Below are 25,536 nucleotides of genomic sequence, written 5' to 3' on the forward strand. Positions count from 1 at the left end.
CGGAGCAGGAACGGGGAGCGACCGCAGGCCGGTCGCCGACGGAGCAGGAACGGGGAGCCACTGCGGGCCGGTCGCCGACGAAGCAGGAGTGTGGAGCGTCCGTGGGCCGGTCGCCACTGGTACTCCAGAGCACGGACGGGAAGCGGCTGAGGAGACGTTGCCACCTCCTGGACAGCAACGTGAGGCGGCATCGGGTCGGTCGCCACTGCCACGTGAGCTTGCAGTGCATTCGTTGAAACAGCAACGTGGGAGTGGCGTGGTGGCGAATCCGTTTCCAGGGCAACGTGAACGAGAGTCGCCAGAGAGTCAGTTGAAACTCCGTGTCTCGGGAGCGGGTCAGTTCCAACTGCCGCGTGAACTCTGCTCGGAACAGCCAAAACCTCGACGTGGGAATGGCGAGGAGGCGGGTCAGTTTCCACAGCTATGTGCGCTTGGGTGAAACAAACTGATTGGGATGAAAGGTCGGACGAGCAGATTCATAATCAGAATAATCAGAGTCGTACTCTGGCAGCCGGTCATACAAATCACGGTCCTCCTCATATTCTGAAAAGTCAGAGTCCAGAAGAATATGAGGAGCCGTCGGGTCGTTTTCGGGACGTATTCATACCTCGCTGGCGGAGTGTAAGACACGGAAGCGGAGGACGTCACGGAGGCTACCCGGATTGGACAGGCTCGGTCCTCCGGCAGACGGTCTACCTTCCGTCGGTCCCGGCGACGCCGGGTCTTTCCTGCTGGTTCCTGTTTTGGCCAGTTCGTTCTGTCACGTCCCACCGGAACGAGAGTAGGACCCAAATGCAGGACTCGGACGATGCAAGGTAGTTCAAGGAGAAACGTTTATTATATGCCGAGGTTGGGGATCGAGCAGGCAGTCCGGTGCAGCAGCGATAGTTGGGACGTCGGGCGAAGAGAGCAGGTGAGCGGGCAGGCAGGAGTCGGTACACGATCAAGGCAGGCAGAAGTATCAAAGGAGTCATGCTTACAAGGGTGGTTCATGGATCATGACATTTTCATGCCTTTAAAAAAATGAACTGTCATTTGAAAACTACATTTTGTATATCTTGGGTTGTTTCTGAGTGACATTAAAATTGATTTGATGATTTTAAACCTTAGTGCGTGATAGATATGCAAAAAAAATGCATGTGCCCTGTGATTGGTTGGCAACCAGTTCAAGGTGTACCCTGCCTCCTGCCCGATGACAGGTGAGATTGGCTCTAGCACTCCCGCTCGTAACCATTATTAGATACTGAAACATTACCTGTGTTATATCCCAGAAATGTTTTCAGTGTAACTGAATTTCCTTTGACATGGCTCATGATGTTGATGACTTTCGACGTAAATGTGCTTGCAGTACGTGAAAAAGCTCGGAACCTGTGCTTTTGGCATAACTTCTGAACATGCTCAGTACGGTTAACTTGCATTTCCTCTTTTTCCGGGTGAATACTGATTGTTTAGGATCAGGATTGTTTTGTTACCAACGTTTATGAATTTAACACATAAATTAATGTTGAAACTACACAAAATAAGCAGCGTCTTTCTATATCTATGTATTTCTACTCGTAATAAATTTTACGCGCATGATTTTTTTGTGCTCGACTGCAGATTTGCGGGTACGATGGTGCGTGAGTACATACGCGCCCATCATATCACAGTGACTGCAGTATGGTCATTCTCAAAAGTTAAATAGGAATTACAGCAAGTGTACATTGTTTCCCGTGTCCTTTTTTTATAGTTATCATACAAGGACACACGTATACAACACTGGGCTGCGCAGTTATTAGCATAACATGGGTGTGGTTGTCACTTTCCATATTACAGGTGAGCAATATTACAGCTAGTTGAACAATATTACACGACATCAACATCGCAGTGGAACCTACGATATGACTACGGTGCACATAAATTGCAATGACGATATTCAAACAAAATACTGTGCAGCCCTATTTAGTCCCATTTAGTCTTTTCTCTACTCACTCACTCACTCACTCACTCACTCACTCACTCACTCACTCACTCATTCACTCACTCACTCACTGTCTGTTTCTTTCACTATTGCTCTGTCTTGTTTTCCTTCTCTCTGCTAGTAAAGTACATTTAGCTTGTGTGTAAAATACATTTATCTTGTGAAGCGCTCTATCAGTGTGAAGTACCTTTGTCTAAAATAATAAGATTTTACTGGATTCCCAAAATGGAGGCTCGCCAGTGCTTGCTCTCCTTACAAGCTATTGTATTGGACCATTCGTATTTTCCCTCTTTGATAATCAACCTCAAACCTCCCAAAGGTTTTGAGGTATAATGTTTTATTATTGGTACTTGATCCTGTCTGTAAGAATTTCAATCCAAGTCATGAGCACCCATACACACGCAGACTCGGAATCAAGGGAGAGAGACTACTCGGGCAAATCAGTGGCATTTCTTTAGCAATCAGTCCAAACCTCCATCCATGTTTTTGGTCCATATCGCATCGCGAGCAGTTCTGAATATTTGGTGCCTTGCTCCTGTACTCAGGTAAAACAGTGGCATTTCTGCAGCAATAAGCCCACACCTCCATCTCTGACTTTGCTAGATATCTGTCCCTAAAAGTGGGGCCCTCCAATCTGTATGAGCTCAGTTACAATTTAAATACATTTACCTAAGAATGTATATTTTGTGTGTTAAAATTATTTGAGAAAAGAAGATGCTGTAACTGATTCAAATACAACACACAAAAGGCAGTGGAACTTTAAGAAACTTTGTTGTAGGGTGTAGGACAGGGGTATTGAACTTGTTTTCATTACCAGCCACTTTACGCGGCTGAGTGCTGCATTGTGGCAGCATTCTTCAGAGTCGTCGCAGGCGAAGCGACGCAGCAGCCCGACGCCGTCCGACGCGCACATCGACACATTTCGTATGCAGATCTTTTGTTACGTTAGGACAGATTACGTGGTCGACCTCAAACTATTATTTTTTTTAGTAGCTGCATACACATCTACCTGTCATTTGGAATCCACAAAGCTCTCGTCCTCTGCACGTGTGCAATCTATTTTTCACGACGAACCGGGTCTCTTGCAAATTTATGAAGGGTAAATCCATTCTCCCGAGTGTTCAAGCAATGTGCAGCAATGCAAGGATCTGGCATTTTGGCTAACACAAAGGAACAACGAGCTACCTTCCCGGAGGTAAAACTAATGGAAACAAACGAGTCCACTTGAGGGCGGGTCTGTCCTTTACGTCACTTCCTGCTTCTTATCAAAAACAAATCCCGAGAGAGGTTTTTCATGCCGGGAGTTTCAAAAAGCTGTATACATCAAAAACATGTTTTGTGGTGAAAAAACGCATGGGACCATGTCGGCTGCCGTTTTTTCATTAATAACATACTGAAAATCATGCATTTCATAACAGTGGCACTTTAAAATGAGGTTTTAAAACATAAACAAGACAGTAGTCCTTAATATGCAAACAGAAACACGTGCTGCTCCTCGTAATCCATTTTTACAATTACATATTACAAAAGAATTCAGGAACAAGTTCACTCCCATTTACGGAATGTCTCCGAATGCAACTTGCCCACTTGCAGCTGCGCCTTGCATCCCAACAGTTCTTTCATTCTCAAGAATGAAACAGGAAATGTAGCAGGCGTACATTGTTTCCTGTGTCCTATTTGATTGTTGTCTTACAAGGAGATAAGTATACAATATTCTGGGATTGTAACTGTGTTTTTTCAAGTGTTATATTTTTGGGGCAGCTGTAGAGCGTTGGCCTCACAGTTCTGAGGACTGGGATTCTAATCCCGGCCCTGACTGTTTGCCGTTTGCATATTCTCCCTCTGTCTGCGTGGGTTTTCTCTGGGCACTCCGGTTTCTTCCATCCATCCATTTTCTGAGCTGCTGATCTTCACAAGGGTCGCAGTAATGCTGGCGTTTATCCCAGTTGACTATCTATCTATCTATCTATCTATATCTATCTATCTATCTATCTATCTATCTATCTATCTATCTATCTATCTATCTATCTATCTATCTATCTATCTATCTATCTATCTATCTATCTATCTATCTATCTATCTATCTATCTATCTATCTGTTAAAAGTCTTTAGAGAAGTGAACAGAAGATGTGCCTGTTTACCTTTAGGTACTTAGTGTCTTGTGTTGGCATTTAAAGTCTGCACTAAATTGCTCTTTTAATGTGCCTTCAATTACATTAACATTTAACTTATGTGTGCGTTGATGACATCCTTCTGCAATTTATGTGGTGTGCATTACCAAGGAATGGGTACGGTTAAGTTATTTTTTTTTTTTAACTACATTGGATAAGCAATACTCCTGCCACTTTGTTTAGTTTTATCGAACCCTAACAGCAATACCGTAGGGGCTCAAATAAAAACACATATGGGTTTATTTACCTGAGTGTTCTCGTGAAGTGAGAGTGTGCCCTTAGAGAATTTGAATTTGGTTAGGGGCACAGGGAGATAGAAACAGAGGTCCTCGGGCATATTTAGGTTGCACACATTTATCTTTTAGTTCTCACATTAAAATATATAAGTGTAAATATCCCATGGATTAGAAAAAATACTGACGCCTTGGAAAAAACTATGAAATGTGAGCAGTCTGATTGCAAGTCCAGCTTGTTGAGTGACAATGTGGGACTGCATGAAGAGAGCTGCAACCGGCAGGGGACATATACACATAAATGCGCACACAACTGAATGAAATGAGGATAAAAGTGATGAGAAGTGCCCTTTTCTTTCTGTCATTTATTTGTTGTGCATCTTGAGTTGAAGATGCTCAAAAGCTGAGACACAATTACGCTGCGTAGACTTGGTCTGAGGAGGTTCTTAATTTGTTTGCAGAGTACAAATGACTATGTCTAAACATAGTAATTAATCACAGATTTATGCATAAGCAGAATTTCAGCACATGATGTATGTACAGTTAGTGAATGAGGCCCATTGTCTGTTGCCGTATTGGCCAAGAGCAGAAAAAAATGCTCCAATTACACCCAGATTGCCGCAATCGCGTACATAATGACTCAGTCACCACATTTAAAGCCAATGAGAGGAGCTGGTTTGATTGGGAGCGAATTAAGTCAGGTGTAAACACAACCACATTGGTGCAGCCCACCCACTCTTGGATCTATGAAACTATCAAGGCTAGTCTAAACCATCCCAGGTGCACAGTACACACACCGCGAACAAAAAATAGGGCCACAAAAATAATTTAGTTGAAATAGGTAATTATAGTTATCACAAACTTAAAGTAATCCATTGTGTGTTTTTTTAATTGACTATTAAATTGTTTTGATTAAGAAAATAATTACATTCCAAAATTTAGCCTGTAGAACTGAGATCCACAAAGGTAACACGCCCTTTAAGAAAAGTTTTTATCACAAACATAAATGTACTCGCCAACATACGTTAAGCATTGTTAAATGTCATTTAATTTAAAATTACTAATTAAATAGAGTGCCATTGGAAAAGTGTGGGACCTTTGATCTGTGCAAAAAAAAGAGGAAAAAAAAGGAAAAAAATCTCAGAGGCACTGTTATGCAACATAAAGCCCACAAATATTCCAGTCACAAATGTTTCAAATAGTTCAGCCCTCAGATGGCTTTATAAAAAGATTGTGAGGTTGTTGATTTTTTCCTTGTGACTTTAGTTGGCAAACCAAGTAGTCAATGGAAGATGTCGAACCATTTCACGTGGCAATCTCACAGAATGCCTGATTGTCTTTTGTCATGTAGCATGCAAAAGACGCCATTATCACGTCTCATTTTGGTAAAATACAACTTGTCCTCCTAGTGAACTCCAAAACCTCACACACACACCTGCCTACAAAGTGCCTGATTGGCAAATCTAAATATTCAACAGTTTTGCTGAATAAAAGGCCATTAAATGTCACCTGAACATTATTATTATTATTATTATTATTATTATTTGGGATTGGTTTCCTTGCTGGTAAGAGGTCATTCCAGAGGTGAACTGACTGCTATTGGATGTTATTAATCCAATGAACTCCATTACTTTTCCTTCTCCACTCTTTATTGCTGCGTGAAATGACAAGAATTTTATAAATCATCTTCTCTGTTTACAAAGAAAGGACAGAAGGTACAGAATGCTAACCTATCAATTCTGTAACATCACTGGGGAGCTCAGCACATCCTTCAAATCAGTATGCCAAATCAAAAATCAAATTAGATAATATTGTACTGCCGACGATGTACTGCTATGAAATTTTTACTGGCATAGTGGAGCTTTTGTTGAGATTAACTTGAACAAAAGTTTCCAAAACATGCAAATTTTGTAGAAAATCTTATTTCAAGAAATTAATTTGGTAAAGCAGCAAAAAGGAGGACCAGTTGTACATTTTATTCAATTTATATACACTGGAAAAACATCAACCCCAAGGGACATACTGAATCCATGAATTAAGTGTAGTCACATGTTATTATCTTTTTTTATGCCAAATAAATTGCTTTTCTGAAGATTTTCACATACTCATAAAATCCCAAATTTCAGCAGGAATGTTCATGCTGCCCAAAACAGTTAAGGAACACAAAAATATGAGTAGACCCGTAATAAAATCTTGAACAACCCATCCATCCATCCATCCATCCATCCATCCATTCTCTGAGCCACTTATCCTCACAAGGGTCGCAGGAGTGTTTGAGCACATACCAGCTGTCCTCGGTCAGGAGCCAATCCCAGTTGTCATCCTGAACTGGTTGCCAGCCAATTACAGGGCACATGGAGACAGACAACAGTCGCACCAAGGGGCAATTTAGAGTATCCAATTAATGCATGTTTTTGGGATGTGGGAGGTAACCGGAGTGGCACGCAAAAAAAACATGCAGGCTTGGGGAGAACATGCAAACTCCACACAGGCGGGGCCGGGATTTGAACCCTGGTGCTCAGAACTGTGAGGCCAATGTTTGAAACTGTTCCTACACCGTGCCACCCTTGAACAACAATGGTGAAAAGGACAAAGTAATTTTGGTTTGACAAGGCTTTTCTTTGAGGAGCAGTTTTGCTATTCAATGACTGCAAAGAAATATCACCTTTTCCTTTTTACATGACAATTAAAAATGAAAGGAACAAATAAGATGTAAATTCCCTGACTACATGCAATGACAAGATACTCCAACGTTTGACAATTTAGTATCGCTCATCTATCTAAGATATGTGGTTCAAATTTGGCACCATTGGCAGCAAAATTCTGTGGGAACTTTATTTTAAAGGAAACTTGTTTTTCGATTGCCAAACGAGGACAAACAATGAATGGATCATGGAGCAAATGTTAATTACTTACTACTCGCCATAAAAGACAAAATTCTACGAACTCAAGCCCGGAAGGTCAGATCTTGAACAAACATCTTGTCTGGGTTCACATCTGATGCTTCATAGATTTAAAGGCACGCCCTCAAGGCAAACTGTACAGATGTAAAAACTCACTTCTGTAGCCCAGATTTCCTTCAAAAACAATTAATACATAAAATTGTCTCCCTTTCACTTTCAAATTGCTTTAATCAACCAACTCCACATTGTGGGTGTCAATAAGCAAGGATTTTCTCTATCCTGAGAAGTACTGTGATTGGATATTCCAAAACATTTTTTAACAAAGTGCAACTGCAGGACTATAACTTCAAGACTCATTTTGAGGTGACAAGAATAACAGAGCCGAGACTCAAACATCCGAGTTGGTTATGTTTTCTTGAAAACACCTTTTACTTTCAATCAAATTGTCAAATGTACTTGTTCAAAAGTAAACTGACCAACACCTTTATATAACGGGTCACTTCAACCATGTAAACTGGTAAGAAAACAACCAAATAAATGTGTGTGATGTTGGGAGGGATGTATGTATGCAGGAAGGGTAGCAAATGGTGGTCGTGACGTGCAAAGTTTCAAGGTCACAAACAGCAACTTGTGAACTAGTAATGATACCTTGTAACATGGAACATGTTGTTAATTACCATCAACAAACTAGAAGTTAGTGAGGCAGTTGCTGTCAAACATCTGTTTGTTAAACTAATTTATTTTATTTTTTATCTCCATGGCCAAGTTATCCAAAGATTTATTACATGAGCAAATGTTAGATAGACTACACCGCCTTCCATACAAATTCTGTGAGAACAGGAGTCCGTTGTAACAGAGGACCTTTGGCATTGTTGTCTCATCGTAGAACACTGATTAAGTATCCTGAGCAAAAATCATATGCATCAGTGTTATCGGTACATCAGGAATTAGGGCATTGCGAAAATAGAAATTTCTGATGCAAAGTGAAAAGACAACTTTAAAGGGGAGAGTTCTGTTCCAGAGTGCCAGAATTCCAACGCAGGAAACCCAGTGAGGAATCACACAGGCAGCGGGAATGGGAACGTGTGACTGTTTGGCCTAAGCAGCCCGAAGGTGTCCTCTGGCTATTCGAGTGAACATCATTATGTCTGCTACTGTCAGTTCAGGGCCAGACTGCAGTGTGAAGGCTCTATTCTTCGAGCCAGTCAACTGTCGGCCACGCAATCTTGACGCCCCCCCCCGCCAACTCTGCCTTCAGTACCACCTTGCTCCTCTTCATCACACTCTGTCCTCACCATGTCACGCTACAGGGACACTCTGAACACCAGACAAAGTGACAACATGGCGTGAGATCAGCTAGCAGGTTGTGGCAACTTGATTTGACCTTGAGTTTAACTTTGGTGACTGGAAAGACTTTTTGTGCTACAGTTCATCAGGGTAATATGTTTTTAATGGTTCACAGTAAACTATGAAGATCCGGGGAATATTTCAGACTGGAAGGATTTGATAGGATGATTTTTGGTGGGGTATTTTCTTGGACAACTCAGGCCCAGCAAGCTCACCTTTTTATTAATAGTCTTTGCCCTTTGTTATTATTATCATTATTATTATTATCATTTCCCAGATGTCTGTGAGTGAGCCATTCTGACTGACACATTGTGACATCACAATTAGGCCATGTCCGCTGCATGCACCACTTAATGGATCTGCTCCAAGAGACGAATTGGCAAATGCAATTTGCTCACATGCATTGTCGTTCAACTTTCTTCAGACTCAGGACCCCTATTGTCATGGCAACAAAATATATTCTCATGTTACCACAAACGGGGTAAGCAGTGGTTAATTTGCATGAGAGAATCACACCCTCAAAATATGTAAGGCTAAAAAACGATCACTGCATGATTTGAATGAACGATTCTCATCGGCACTTCAGAACTCTTTACAAAAAAAAAAGTCATGGAACAACTATACCCTGGATAATATTTTATTTAAAAAGTGCACCATGGGAAGCGAATATCAGAAAATGTCCTTTTTGCACCAAAAGCTAATGAACCATATATCTTCTTATAGTCATTTCAAGTACAAAGTGTGATTTGATCACACACATATCAGGATAAGAATGTTAACACATTCCAGAGTAGTTAAACCAGATACCATTGAGTAAAATGTCTTTCTATAGATTCAGTTTTGTGTGTTACTTCCTGGTCATCTTCTTTCTCCAACTTTTTCCTACTTACCATAACCGAGATGTGCAGCAGATGGATGTGTTCGTGCATGACGTGCACAGGCTCCCGCGCCGAGGCCTGCGTGGTCTGGGAAACCGCCTCTGATTCGCTCATGGACACGTGGAAGTAAAGTGTACCATTCTCCAGCCACTGCTGCTTCCAGTGCACCTGGGAAATGTCTTCCTCTGTGCCCGACATCTCTACAAGGCCAGAGAGGAGACACCAAGAAACAAAAGGGGATCGTTTAGAAACTGGCATTTAACTGAGCTCATTAGAGATGCACCAGGATAGTCTCAGGATGTGACGTGGTGTTTTCTCATGCTACGTTCTGATGGGCATTGGATAACCTTTGAATTAGCTGATTCGAAACGTCATTACGTTGGCTACAAAAGAATTACTGTCAACGCGCAAAATCTGCACGCTGATATAGTTCCCGCAGTCAGTATTGCTCAGCAATTTGCCTACTTTTGAGTGAATCAAAAAGAGGTTTAAGCATTAAAACTAAATAATGACTGAATCACAGTTCTTTTCATATCATATCTGATGTTCTTGTCATTATGAGGAAGAATATCCTCTAACGGGTAAACAATAGCCGTATCAAGCTCAATTAATTGTCTGTCTCCGGCAGTTGCAGGCATGCTGTCTCACCGTGCAGTGCCGTCGTCTTATCTGTGTTAATCACTGTGCAAGTGAAGTCAGTATAAAAATGCATAAGTTATAGGCCAGCGTCTACAAATTACACAGACATTTAAAATAAATGGAACCTTTGAAAAGCGATGTGTGATTGAAACCAAGAGAAACGAGTGAACGTCACTGCCAATGCAGTACCATGTTACTTGGTATACCTTGCCTGTATATATATATAAGAATATTGATCCAGAAAGTAAATAGTCAAGTAAAACAAAAACATATCTGGCATTCATATGACCACATATTGACAGCTCTAACCAAGAATTTTAATTTGAGGTTGTTGTAAATTGGATTTTGACCCAGTGAGGAGTAAACTTGTGCGTTGCCGCTAAAGGTCAAAGTCAAATGTCAATTGAACCTTGACGTTCTGACCTGTGGAATTTATATTGGCATATATTTAATTTTAATGGATAGCAAATGTCTTCGTAATGACTGGTAAGTTTATTGAAATGTGGTCTTTTTTGGGGAGTGGGTTTGGTCATTAGATCATCATAGAGAGCATATTGGTGACATGATTTAAGATACATAAAGCTCTCAACAAGTTAGTTCAGTTTGAGGTAGGACTCAAAATGCTCTGTGAAAATGTACCCATTGCCCATATCTGGGGAGAAAAAATGTGGTGCCATTAAAATGTTTTGTTTTTTCAACTGAACTTTGCTCTTTTTTTGAATGAGTGAAGTAATTTTGTTAGTCACAAGATAATGTTTTTTTTTGCACATATTTGTATATCCAAGATGTGGAAATTTTCTAAATTTGCAGCCATCCATCCATCCATTTTCTGAGCCGCTTATCCTCACGAGGGTCACTGAAGTGCTTTGAGCCGATCCCAGCCATCATGGGGGAGGAAGCAGGGTACATGGATGCAGACAACTGTCGCAATCACAATCACACCTGGGGGCGATTTAGAGTCTCCAATTAATCCATGTTTTTGGGATGTGGGAGGAAACCAGAGTGCCCGGAGAAAATCCAACCAGGCATGGGGAGAACATCCAAACTCCACACAGGCGGGGCCAGGATTTGAACCCTAGTCCTCAGAACTGAAAGGCCAATGTTCTACAGCTGCATCAATGTCCCACCCAGCCTTAACACCAGTAAAGCAATATTTTTTAAGGTTAGAAAAATACTACTCCGCTGAACTGCTACAGTATCAACTGTTCATACCCACACTTCAGTAGTTCCTACAACTAAAAGCGCAGCACTACAGAAATCATCCCAAATGGCTCCTGGAATAGTCAAAAATACTAAACCCTAGGATGGTCCTTGTCCATGATAAATTTTGCCTCACAGTCCAAAAACACAATTGTTCTCCAAAACATTTCAATTGATTAAAGTTACTTTTTTTTCCACCTTCAGACAAATAACCCTTTGAATAATCCATCATCTTGTCATTTTGAGGCAAAGGCTGGAGGGCCATCTAATCTAATTTTGCATGATGACACATGAATCTCAGGCTTTCTAAAAGGGCAATGAGATAAAGCTGTAGCACCCAGTGGGACCCCAGGATGGAGACATGCAATGCTATGTGGGTGACAAGGGTGAAGACATGTGACATCCAACAGCGGGTCAGGTAGCAAAGCTGAGTTCTTCTTTGAGGTGCAGGCAGGGTGCATGGTACGAATCGGTAATGTCAGAAAATGGCCAACCTTATCTATTAAAATCAGAAGGATTCAGTCAGTTTTGTGAAGTTATGTGTGTGTGTGTGTGTGTGTGAATGGTGTTTTGAAGCAAGTGAGACAGAAAATTGCTGTTATTCTAGTCTGCACAGCACTGGTATGAAATTATTCAGAATATTCCGGTTGATTGTTCTAACTCAAAAACATTTGTTGATGAAAAATAAAATCCTCTAAAACTGGTACCCTTTATTTCCATGTGTGCCTTATACAGAGGCCAGAAGAGGTGTGACATTTTCCTATATCAGTCCCAGTTTCAGTAATGATCTGTTAAAAAAATATTTGTCTCACAGTAATAACTGCAAAAGGGCAAGCGAGTGGAGTTTTAAACTTCCCAGTTCAACTTCAACCCCATCATTTAACTCTTCACGGCAAGCAGTGCCATGTAAAAGAGGACATTTGACACTACCTCAGAAGGTGGAAAATTCCACGGTAAAATTACCCCCTATTCTTTTAGTGTCATTTGTACAAAGCAGTAACAAGAAAGACGCAGATATCCACTTTTACAGGTACTGTAAAATTGGCTTCAGATGCTACCTCCGCATGCAAAAAAAATTTTGTACCGTTTGTACATAACAGCAATAAAATCAGGGAAGTAGGGTGTTTAACTTCCTGTGTCACCTTTACCAACCACCCGTCTTACACTCTTAAATCTGCCACAAAGACAAAACAGTGAAACAGAACAAAGCCCTTTCTACCTCTGAAGGGAGAAAATTTCCAGTCCAATACTCCTTCTCCAATTCTGTCTGAGCTGTTTGTACAGAACAGTGATATAAAAAAAAAAATCTAAAATGGAATATATTTGGGTCAAGTTTTACTCTTTTCTTCCTTTACCTTTGTTAATGTCATGCTCCTGGCATCCTGCCCAGGCTGCGCTTGGCCAGCCAATTAGTCAGAGCACACCTGCACCGTGTTACAGTTGATAACGCCCAGTATAAATAGGACGTGGGGGACGACTTGTCCTCCGCTAGATCGTCGTCCTTGATGCCTCGTTCCCGCACTCCCGTTTGCCTGACTTCTGCCCTCTGTGTACCGATCCACTGACCAACCTCGTAAGCCTGCCGTACTATTACTTCTGCTTGTATGGACTGTCTGCCTGATACCTGACCTTGGACCGAATAAAGGTTTCCTCTGCACTGTCTGCTTGTCTCTGGAGTCATGCATTTGGGTCCACCCTCGTGCCCCGCTCGTGACAGAACGATCTAGCCATAACATGGACCCAGCCGACTCCGAAGCCATCCGGCGTGCGCTGCAAGTTCAGGGCAAATGGCTGGTCGAGCAAGAGGCTGCTCTCCAGGGTACTAATTAACGGATTTATGAGCTCTGCGCCCAGCTGGAACCGTGGCTAGCTTCTCAAGCCAACGAGGGTAGTTCCGCCTGTTACTGAGCCTCCCCATGCCGGCATAACTCCGCTCTCCCGACCAGAGCGGTTCTCAGGCGACTCCGGCAACGTCAAGCCCTTCCTGGCGCAGAGCCAAGTTTCTGGTGGCCCAACCTCAGGAAGGAGGTAAGGGAGTTTGTCAACGTCTGCCCGGTGTGTGCGGCCCATAAGTCTTCCCGCCTACGGCCTGTTGGTGAGTTGCGACCCCTGTCAACCCCCTTTCATCCGTGGTCACACATCGCGCTGGACTTCGTCACTGGCCTGCCCCCCTCCCAAGGGAACACAGTGGTGCTGTCTGTAGTGGACCGTTTCTCCAAGATGGTCCACTTCGTGCCGCTTCCAAAGATCCCGTCGGCCAAGCAGACAGCCCAGCTGGTGTTAGACGAGGTCGTCCATTACCATCGGAACCCCGGGACATTGTTTCGGACAAGGGTCCGCAATTCAGCGCCCGCTTCTGGAAAGAGTTCTGCAACCTCATCGGCGCGTCAGCTAGTCTGACATCGGGTCATCATCCGGAGTCTAATGGCCAGACTGAGAGGATAAATCAGGAGTTGGAGACCGGTCTTCGATGCCTGGCATCCAGGGACCAGAGCACGTGAAGCCAGCACATCAAGTGGGTGGAGTATGCCCACAATTCTCTACCCTCCGCCTCAACAGGTATGGCTCCACTCCATGTCGTGCATGGTTATCCTCCGTCCCTGTTTCCTCCACTGGCCACAGACTCCGCGGTCCCGTTGGCCCTGGCCGTGGTGCAACACTGCAAACGGACCTGGGAAGCAGCGCGGAGGACACTGCTGCGCATGAGCAGCGCCTACAAGGCCGCAGCGGACCGCAAGAGGAGGGCCGGACCAGAGCTCAGAGTGGGACAGCGAATGTGGCTCTTCACCAAAGATCTTCCGCTGCGGACGGAATCCCGCAAACTTGCTCCCAGGTTCGTTGGCCCGTTCCCGATTTCCAAGATCATTAACCCGGTCGCCGTCTCGCTGAAACTGCCCAGTTCGATGAGGGTGCACCCTACGTTCCACGTCAGCAGACTTCGCCCGAATCGCACTTCGTCACTGGCTCCTCCGGTCAAGCCCCCCCGCATGGTCGACGGTGGGACGGTGTATACTGTGCGCCGGCTGCTGTCTTCTCGCCGCAGAGGAAGGGGGGTCCAGTACCTGGTGGACTGGGAGGGATATGGCCCGGAGGAGCGCTCCTGGATCCCCTCCCGCTTCGTCGTGGACCGCTCCCTCATCAGGGACTTTAACGCAGCTCATCCGGATGCTCCTGGGCCGTCCAGAGCCGGCCGTTGAGGGGGGGGGGGGGGTACTGTCATGCTCCTGGCTTCCTGCCCAGGCTGGGCTTGGCCAGCCAATTAGTCAGAGCACACCTGCACCGTGTTACAGTTGATGACGCCCAGTATATATAGGACGTGGGGGGCGACTTGTCCTCCGCTAGATCGTCGTCCTTGATGACTCGTTCCCGCACTCCCGTTTGCCTGACTTCTGCCCTCTGTGTACCGATCCACTGACCAACCTCGTAAGCCTGCCGTACTATTACTTCTGCTTGTTTGGACTGTTTGCCTGATCCCTGACCTTGGACCGAATAAAGGTTTCCTCTGCACTGTCTCCTTGTCTCTGGAGTCGTGCATTTGGGTCCACCCTTGTGCCCCGCTCGTGACAGTTAAATTGCCAATTCTTTTGTAACTTGTAATATTTCCAAAAACAGAAGTCATAGGTTTACATTACTTTAGTGTAAAATGAAAACATGAGATGCATTATGTTTTCTTGGGTGGGTTTTTAAGTATTAAATCACCTTTTTTCCCCCCGTGTAATTCTTAGAAGCTGCACTTTCTACCAGCACAATAAACCTGCTGACTACAACGTACGGTAAAATGTTGTGGCCTGTGAAGATCTTAAAACACGAGCCCCCCCGCTGGCAGAGTTGTTTATTTTCTGCTGCCTTCAATTGGTGGGACTGACTACACGCAGATTGGTCATTCGCCACTCCCCATTAAAAAAAGAACTTTATGTCAGTGTGCTGCACCTGTGTTTTATAATTGTAATACTTTTGTCAAATCCACTGCGGAAGATTTCCTAGTTGACTTTAAGTAACTCAATTATTTTATCCAAATGGATAAACAACAAGGATTTCCTTGTTAAAAAAAAAAAAAAAATCTAAGGTTTGCGATCGATCCAATTGTACCAACACTGTTTTTTCTACGTTTGGACATAGAGATGGTGGATGTTCAGTAAGAGTGCTATTTAATGACAAAAATAGGTTTGTGTAAGTGTGTCCTTATTCTTCTGAGTCCAGTCATTGGGCTCTGAGCCACATGTCACAAGGATACAAGGTGCATGTGGCCTCTAAGCCTCTTTGTAATTCATTAGCAAGGCCATTATTAATGTGTATATTTGAATTGCTGTGTGTGTCTGTGTTGCGTGCTTGCATGCAGTGGTGCCTATGTGTGTTAAACCAGCTTGAGTCCAAGGACAAGCCACAGGAATGCATTAGTGAACTTTTCTTGGAATACTTGGTTGGCAAGTCGATCATTTATAATTCATGGATAGTCTGGTAAAGGAAATCAGATGGGCAACATCAGCATGCATGCCGAACAGTCAGGAGATATGGGTTTGATTCTACAGGACCATAAGTAGGACAAGGAGTACATAAAAATGATAGATGGATGGAAATCTGTTCAAAATACTTTGGAAAAAGGATTTGACATTGCATCTTTTATGTCACATTTTAACATTAACAAGGAGCGATGAAACTCCTTTATCATCCAAATGGTCATCAAACTTGGATGGTACATTATGTCCACATTCGATGGTGAAAGGAAAAATAAAACCCTGGAATTTATTGTGTCCTATCTATCGAGGTTAGGATATCTACCTTTGATTGGGGGTCAAGGGGGCCAAGACACAAACAGAAGTTGATTCAAGTACAAACCCTGAAATTTGGCAAAAATACGTGACTTCCTGTCTAATTTCCTTCATGTGTCTTTAATACTTTTTTGTGCATTTTGTTGTAATAGACACGTCTATAAACTTTTGGCTCAATCAGTGAAACTGGTGTTCCTTTTTTTTTTTTTTCCTTTCAGGGTTCACTACTAAGCGAGAGGAGTCTTAAAGTATTGTAAAATGTAAAAATAAATCTAAAAAAATTCAAATATCATAAAACTTGGACATTGACGCCTGAAAACAAAGGCGTGTTTACGTCTTTAATCCTGCGTCACTGTTCTCAACCAAGTATTTTTTTTTACCTTTCAAAACAAAACGTCCAGCTGTGTAAGTCAGAAAATTCCGCCGTTTGAACAGCTTTGTCTGTGGGAGCACTTCTCCTCCCACATGCACCAAAATACCACCACACAGATGGCACCATAAAAAAAAGATTTTAAAAAATAAATTTGATGCACTGTTCCTGTGTTTACTCAAAGGACTTAAACTAGCTGTTATTATGGGCCTCGCTCACTGCCTTGACAGTCCCTTAATTCAATTGCTACCTTGCTTTTATGTGAGCATGTTAGAATGTCATTCAATCCAAAATTATTTCAATTATACGGTATATATTTGAGTTCTAAGGTCGTGATAAATTTCCAGTCTATCCCAGTGAGCAGTTTGTGTATTTCCTCAATCTAACATGTCAGGAATGTGCGTGACTGTCGCCCATTAGAGTCGTCCTTTTGCTGCTCCACCTCATTTGCAATTTGTGGAGTTAAGAGAAACCGTGCCTCCTTAGCTTGCCCAAACCGTAGCAAAATCAAACTCCCAGTTCCGACTCAGCCCTCTTTATGCAGAGCATTGCGCCGGCCACTCGTCGCCCCAGCTTTGGACTGACAATGAAGGTGGCCTGCCGCTCTCAGAGTGTCCAAGAGTGGTTGTGTGGCAGTGTCTCCAAAGCCACGTGTAATAAGGCAACAAAGCATCATAACTCTAGAATGCAAGAGGGCTTTGTAAGCACAAAGGTGACAGTTTGTTTTTTTGGTATCATGTTCCTCCAAAAATACTCAGGACTTCAAACTAGTGCACCTGTTCTATTTTTTCAAGCAAACACACTTCCTTGGTTGCCATTGTAGCGACACCTCTGACTTGGGGAAGAATTGCAATACTTTTTCAAATCTGTGTGTGTGGGTTGCGCTGGAGTGCAAAGGCATACTGCACAAGGGAGTGCTGCATTGATGTCACTCAAACTCAAATTGGGGTAACTATTTTAAATACTTCCCGTAAGGAGTGTTGTTAACAAAAGGAATTAATACAGTTTTCAACTACTCTCTAGCTTCTTGAGCTATCAGTACAGACGCTTTTAAAGCAGGTAGTTTTAAAACATTGTAAACAAATTGTGATAATAATCGGGAACAAATGACATGAAAATGTAAATAGTCATCATGACAAAGGTTGCTGCCAAATCGGTCAGCCTTATGATCCGCAGAAACGCTCTGTGAACTCAAACAATCATCCACCGATATGTTCGCAGTGTCATCATGTTAGCATGTTACCGAATTCTCATTTCAAATATTATCTAGAAGAAACTCATAGTAAAAGGGTATCAGTAACTCGACAGCATGGCTAAATCCTTATTGGGCTGCAAAAGCACTCTCTGGTATTAGCATATTTACATTTTTTTTCTTTTTTATTTCAAACACTGTTTTACTACAAGTCTTGATGGTGTAATGATACACTCAACTGACTTTGGTGCAGGCAGCGTGGCTTCACTTCGCACTCCGTGACGGCACTTATAGAGCTTGTGCACCAACGTCACCGAAGTCACATAACTGGCCATATTGACGGTCTAGCAAAGTATTGCTCAATGCTAAGACGTTTGGAGACGACATGAAAATATGTTTTATACCACGATCCCCAGAGTTTTGTCCGATACGTTAAACATTTAGAAGGTGATAATAAACAAAGGTATGTGGAAAAATGAGAGACACTTGGCATAGAGGGCCCATATTTAATGCAGAAGTCGGTGTTTTTGCCGATAAAAAATTGGACTGTTAACCCGCTTCCGCTTGTCCTTGACAACTGGATCTACACATGTATCTGGTGAGTAAATCGTCAAGATTTACACGGAAGAGTTTGAAAGCGTAAAACAGTCTGGACGCATACAAATACTTCGTTGCTGGATCTGTTATCAATCAAGAACAAATCCCACATAATGATGGAGCCACTTAGATTTTTTTCAATACAAATACCAATATTGAAATAAATGACCCCTGGTTTTACACAAACTCACATTCATTAACTATGATTGGAAAAAAAAAACAAAAGACAGGGAGTAGGGTCCACCGGACATGAAACTTGTTGCGGCCACACGTTAAACTTTGATAAAATTCTCCATGACAGACTTTTTCCTTTTTAAATATGCATTCTTTTCAAATGAGTCCAATGCGTATTTAAAAAAAAGAAAATAAACCGCTGGGACAGGCTTCAGCACACAGAAGCGTGTTGCAGCCACACGTTAACCTACGTAAACATCACTGTGACTGACGGCTTATTTTCTTTTTTAAATGCGCATTGGACTCATTTGAGAACAATAAATATTAAAAAAAAAATGGCTCTTCAGGGAGAGGATTACCGAAGTTTAACGTGTGGCCGCAACACGCTTCCGTGTATGTCGGCGATGACTACCTGTCAATTTTTTTTTTTACGCATTGTTCTCAAATGAGTCAACTTGGCATTATAAATACTTCTTGGGAATTTGAGATCGAGAAGAATAATTCCTACCTGAAATGAAGTGATCGCTACACAATCGTGTGTATTTGGTTGGGCACCATCCATCACGATTAATTGCCGAAGTCCATCGAACCTTTCTCGTCTTTTCAGCTGTTATTCCATACAATGATCTCTTTGAATATCTGTCTTGTCTGTTGTAACAACCAACAGCACAACAAGTCTCAGGCATTCTGTATATTCTGCTCCGGTTCAATGTCGCCCACACTGTCGAGCAGCTCTTTTTGACCGGCAATATGGCGGCATGAAAATGGTGGCGTCACATGCATGACCTCTATATGTGCCCTGCTACTGACTGGAAACTAGTTAAGGGTATAGTCTGTCTTTTGCCCCAAGTCAGCTGGGATAGGCTCAAGCACCACGTGCGCCTATCCATGATAGGCGGTGTTGAAAATGGATGGATTGATGGATGTCTCACTACAGGCTATGTTATTAAATCCTCGCTCCACTGCCTAAGCACCTTCTGTACTCAAGCTTCCATGTTGTTACACATTTCCTGGAATATTTGATCACATATTTCAGATGTTCTCCTGGCCAACACTGACGTTTGCTTGTAATTGTAAAAGTTGTCACTCATTGCTGGAGAAAAAAAAAAAACCTCTCCATTATGCTCTCAACTTAAAAAGACTTTAAAAAGCAAAGATTAAAGAGAGATTATGAGATCAGCTCTTCAAATTTGAGTTATGCTGAGAAAATGTGACTGGAATATCTCCAGTGCCCACACTGAGGACTTAGCAGCGGTAAAAAGGGTTTCTTTGAAGGATTGTGTCCAAGCTTGTTGGATATATTCCTTACTTGCTATGTTTCAAAGAAAAATGGAAGCAGTAGCTCCATGTGTTTTCGGCTCAGCTGTTTGAATAGTGAGTAGTTACATTGTTTTTAAATAAATCAAAACATAAAGGTTGGTATCTGGATATATGTTAGCAGACTAACTGTTGCCATGTCAGTCTTACTCGCCTGAAATAGTGCACAATGTAAAATGTAAAATTTAATTTTTATTGTGGACTATAATCATAAAATAAGCATATGTCAACTTACCCTCGTTGATAGTGACATAATGCCGAACACGGCAGCCAACAACAGTGGCATGATCGAAGGGAGCCCAGGTTATAAGACATTCAGCACTTCCCCATTCGCTTGTCTCAAGTTTACCCATGAAGACATGCTGTCTCTGCTGAAAGTTGATAAAACTATTCATCGTAAAATGTGCTTTGCAGAGTCAGCTGGTGTTATTTATGTTAAGCTGGCCATCTTTGTGTCTTTAAAAAGTAAATCCATTATTTTATATTCCCTATTTTTGGGGAGCCTAAAAAATGTCACCAAACTTGTCATGATCCTGCCGCTCCAGCCCGTGCTGTGCAGGTGCACACACCTCCGCCTCATGCGGGCTGATTATCCCGTGTATATATAGGACCCCGATGACGACTGGTCCTCCGCCAGATCGTTGAGGTTCATGTCCCGTTCCAGCACTCTCGTATCCCTGATCGACAACCCGTGTGTACCGACCTTCGCCTGTTCTCTGACCGACCCCGTAAGCCTGACTCCTTTGAGACTTCTGCCTGCCTTGATCGATCTCCCATGTATAATCATAAACGTTTTTCCCCGAACTACCTTGCCTCTGACGAATCCTGTATTTGGGTCCTACCTTCGTTCCGATGGCTCGTGACAGAACGATCTGGCCAAAAGAGGACCCAGCAGGAAAGACCCGGCGTCGCCGGGACCGACGCAAGGTAGACCGACTGCCGGAGGACCAAGCCTGTCCGATCCGGGTAGGCTCCATGACGTCCTCCACTTCTGTGTCATATGCTCCGCCAGCGAGCTACGAATACGTCCCGAACACTAACCGTCTGGCACCGCATATTCTTCTGGACTCTGACTTTTCGGACTATGAGGAGGACCTTGATTTGTATGACCGGCTGCCTGAGTACGACTCCGATTATTTCGATTACGAATCTCTTCGCCCGATCTTCAATCCCGGCCAGTTTGTTTCACCTCCCCGCGTTTCCAGCACCCGTTTGTGGGAACCCGCTTGGCCATTTCCGCGTGGCGGCCAGAGGAGACGCCCCGGCCGGGCGCTCACTTGTGCCTCCCTCTGCGCGGCAACTAAGACACCGCCCTCCCACTCCTCGCCGGAAACGATGAAACCGGCAGACCCGCAGCTGGTGGCGAAGTTTCCATCCCAGAGGGAGGAGGATCCGCCAAATCACAAGGTGTTCTGCCGTGAAATACGGGTGGAGATAGAGCGGCAGAGCGCCGAATTGGCAGCTCTCACGGTCCAGGTCCGGCAAGGATTGGCGAACCAGCTGAGCTACGCTGATGTCGCAACTGCGACGGACTCGCTGCTGACGCAGATTCACGCTGCAGTGGGAACAGACCCGCCACCTCACCAAGCGCACGTTGCGTGAAAACGGATCCGCCACTGCGCCACGCCCACGTTACAGTTTCGACAGACTCGTTACGTACTCAGGCTGATGCGGCAGTTGGAACTGACCCGCTCCCGAGACACGGCCACGTGTCAGTTTTGACTGACTCTCTGCCTACTCTCGTTCACATCGCCGTGGAAACGGATACGTCTCCTCGCCATTCCCACGTAGCTGTGGAAACGCATCCGCCTCCTCGCCATTCCCACGTTGAAGTTTTGGCTGTTCCGAGCAGAGCTCAAGTGGCAGTGGAGACCGATCCGCCGCGGCCTCACGTTGCTGTCCAGGTGGTGGTGAAGTTTTCGCAGCCGCTTCTCGTCCGTGCCCAGGAGTACCGGTGGCAACCGGCCCGCGGCCGCTCCACGGTCGCCCCCAGTTCCTGCTGCGACGGGCATGCCCATATGTTCCTGTCCAAGAGGTGGAGATGGTGCCACCGCCTTCTCATGTTGCTGTCCAAGAGGAGGTGGCACTGACGCCGCCTTCTCACGTTGCTGTCCAAGAGGAGGTGGCACTGACGCCGCCTTCTCAAGTTGCTGTCGAGGAGGAGGTGGTGATGCCGCCTTCTCACGTTCCTGTCCAGCAGGTGGTGACGGTTCCCCAGCCGCCTCACGTTGCCGTCCAGGAGGTGTTGATGGCGCCTTCTCACGTTCCTGACCAGGAGGTGGCTACAATTCCCCAGCTGCCTCACGTTGCCATCCAGGAGGTGGCGATGGCGCCGCTGCCTTCTCACGTTCCAGACCAGGAGGAGGTGGTGATGTCGCCGCCGCCTTCTTATGTTCCTGTCCAGGAGGTGGCGACAGTTCCCCAGCCACTTCACGTTCCTGTCCAGGAGTACCAGTGGTGACCGGCCCGCGGCTGTCCCACACCCCTGTCTCGACGGCGACAGGAGCTGGGGAGTTCTGTTGAGCCACCTCGGAGCTGGAGAGAGTTCGGGATGGCTGTGATGGTGATGGTGGCGGTCATGGCTCTGGTCCTTCTCTCCATCATCCTCTTCGCTCCTGATGGCTCCCAGCCGCTTCATGACCTGGCCTCGTTGGTGACCAATCGACGGCTGCCTCCTGACCAAGCCTCGGTGGCGACCAATCCCTGGTCGTCTCGCAACCACGGCGTGGGAGTTTCTCGTCTGGAGCAGTTGCCTGCCTCAGTCCTCACCGAGGTCATCCACCCGACTCGCCCCGTGGGGATCCTGGTGCTTGGCGTCCGGGTCGTCCTCCTGACCTGTCCATCCGGATGCCTCATGTTTGGTGGCCTGGATGGCCACCAGACTGAGGTTGGGGGGGGGAGGGGGCCCTCCTCCGGACCCCCTTTCGCCCGCCTCTGGATGTGTTAATTATTGTGTCTGTTTCTTTCGTTTAGGCACGTCTGGAAGCCATGCCCTTGAGGGGAGGGGGGGTACTGTCATGATCCTGCCGCTCCAGCCCGTGCTGTGCGGGTGCCTGCGCACTCGCGCTAATTGGGAGGCACACACCTGCGCCTCATGCGGGCTGATTATCCCGTGTATATATAGGACCCCGATGACGACTGGTCCTCCGCCAGATCGTTGAGGTTCATGTCCCGTTCCAGCACTCTCGTATCCCTGATCGACAACCCGTGTGTACCGATCTTCGCCTGTTCTCCGACCGACCCCGTAAGCCAACTCCTTTGAGACTTCTGCCTGCCTTGATCGATCTCCCGTGTACCGACTCCTGCCTGCCCGCTCACCTGCTCTCTTCGCCTGACGTGCCAACTACCGCTGCTGCACCTGACTGCCTGCCCGATCCCCAACCATTTAATCATAAACGTTTTTTCCCTGAATTACCTTGCATCCGACAAATCCTGCATTTGGGTCCTACCTTCATTCCGATGGGTCATGACAAAACTCTTCTTTTCATTCTAGCCATAATTAGCCTGCTAACTGCAAACTAATAAGCTTGTTATGGATGCTCAACACAGCTAACTCACAACTGAGCAACCAAATGAAATGACATCACTTGGGATTTATAGACTGCGGGAGGGAACTCAAAATAGAAAGTATACGCATCATAGTGCTGTGTTTTTGTCCCGCCCACAAAGTAATGAAAATTCTTACAGTGAAAAACATCCCAAAGCTAATCTCAACTACTCAGCAATGTGTGATATTTTTGCACATTTTCAGCAGTTATGCTCAAACATATTCAATGTATTTAGAAACAAAACAGAGATATTTGCCTACAGCTCCATTAACAATTTTTTAAAACAAGTTTAACAATAGATATATTATTTATAAAACATAGTTTTCAAAAATGTTTTAGCATAATTTACAATTTCATTTTTTAAATCTTTAAAAAAGTAATACTTTTGTAAAATTTGATTTTTAAGGCGTTTTCTTTTTTTGACAGTGAGCTTGTGAATTTTGGAGCCATGCTGCCATTTGCAATTAATCAATTTCACAATTGTCAATTCTTGATGAGTAATTACTTGATTAGTACTATGACTATCTCTACCTTATACAGAGGGCATAAAAATAAAGAAATTCTCTGGCAATTCTGTAAGGCTGCAACGTCAAACAGAGGTCAGTTTTCATTAAACCTAGTGGAGAGGACTTGAGGTCTTTTATTTCACATTGACCTTCATAAGTGCCCTTCTCCTGGTCTCACTGGGATCTGGAGGGTTTCAAATTTAGACCATTTACTCCACATTTCTCTGAGGATCAAATCAGAGATCAGTTGGGATTGTCAGGCATAATCAGAGGGCATGTTGAAGAACTGTCAAGACTGAGGTGCCGCCGCCTCGAGTGTTCTGATCATCAATCGGCGTGGGCTCTCGACATGACGAATCGCTGTGGTTCATATGCATGCGTGCACACTTCGCTGCCCACCCACACACAACAACTTCGGTTCCCGGTAGGCTGATGTTCCTCCACGTAAAAAGGTGATCATAGCACTGACACGCTCGCTGATTGTTCAAGGCTGACAGCACCGTGACACTTTGTCAGCTCGGCAACAAGCCCACGTCATCGACGTTTACTGGGATGAAGGCTGGCACCCCGAGGGCACTCTGTGGCGTGTCATTACATACATGGCATAACGTCTTTTTGCAGGGTGTCTGCCTATAGCACTGACTCCTGACAGCACAGAAGGCAACTGAAGTTTCATGAATTCATTTGAGGAGGAGGCAAAATGACGGATTCATCAAGAAAGCGGAGAGAGTGACATAGAGGTCAGCACATGGAACTGGAAATATAAAGCAAGAGTACAAAGTTTTGGAATATTTCATTCTGGCTTCGTAATGACAATTCTCAAAATGTCAAGTCATTTTTAACAGGGTCATGTTGTTTCCACTCCCAATATACATTTTCCACAGCATGTGGTGCATTCTTTACATCTACAAATTGCCAACCTGGATGAAGTGATGAGTTCAAGCGCAAAGCCAAAAATCGCCATTTAGGTAAAAACAGAGCCATGCCTACCAGGCAAACGATCTTTTATGGCATTGTTCTATGTTGCATTTTCTCACCCTACAAAACCAAACAGCTGTAAAACGTGTGGAAAAAGTGCTTTTATTTCAGAACTCGATCAGTCCCCTATTCATTTTAATCCATCTGGCATCATCTCCATTTAAACATCTCCGAAACCTAAATAATGTTTTGTTTCTAAATACATTCAAGTTTATTGAGGTGCTGAAAAATTGTGCAAAGACTGAGAAACATATAGTATAGAATTGTTGAGATATGCCATAAAAATAAACGTATTTTCTAAATTTTCCTGATGTTGTGGGCGGGGCTAAAAAATATGATAATCATACGATGATGCGTCAAGCATCCGTATTTCTGTGCAGTGGCAGGATTGCACCTTCCTAACCCATAAACCCACCCCTACCAGTTTTGCGTGCAATTGACCATTTAGCATTGTTTAAAGGAGGCGGTATTTTTAGTGCTCTCAGCGAGACACCCACAGCGACTAGACGATGAAAGAATGTCTCAGTTCTTGACAGTTTTGAAGCTTGATTATGATGAGATTTTTTTTTTATCCATATATTCTGGCTGGCTTGTTGAGACTTCACTGTGACATAATTTTTCTTAAACTGTTTTGGGGAAAAAACACCATGTATGCAAACAATACATTTGTAAGAGTAGACAATTGACAAACTGAGTTCTCTCATGTACTTCAGGAAAAACCCTTGAAAAAATTCCACAGAAATCTGACTCTTC

The 25,536-nt window shown here is 44.2% G+C and overlaps 1 protein-coding gene across 2 annotated transcripts in view; it reads right to left on the reverse strand.

Annotated features, from left to right (window-relative positions):
- Nucleotides 1-25,536, reverse strand: part of LOC133490570 (astrotactin-2) — a 301,145-nt gene that overhangs the window by 218,891 nt on the left and 56,718 nt on the right. For both annotated transcript variants that reach the window (XM_061800811.1, XM_061800810.1), the window contains exon 2: nt 9,506-9,693. In XM_061800811.1, coding sequence (XP_061656795.1) covers nt 9,506-9,693 — 188 coding nt within the window. The remainder of the gene's footprint in view (nt 1-9,505; nt 9,694-25,536) is intronic.

Source organism: Syngnathoides biaculeatus, chromosome 17 (genome assembly GCF_019802595.1).
Source record: "Syngnathoides biaculeatus isolate LvHL_M chromosome 17, ASM1980259v1, whole genome shotgun sequence".
Lineage (NCBI taxonomy): Eukaryota > Metazoa > Chordata > Actinopteri > Syngnathiformes > Syngnathidae > Syngnathoides > Syngnathoides biaculeatus.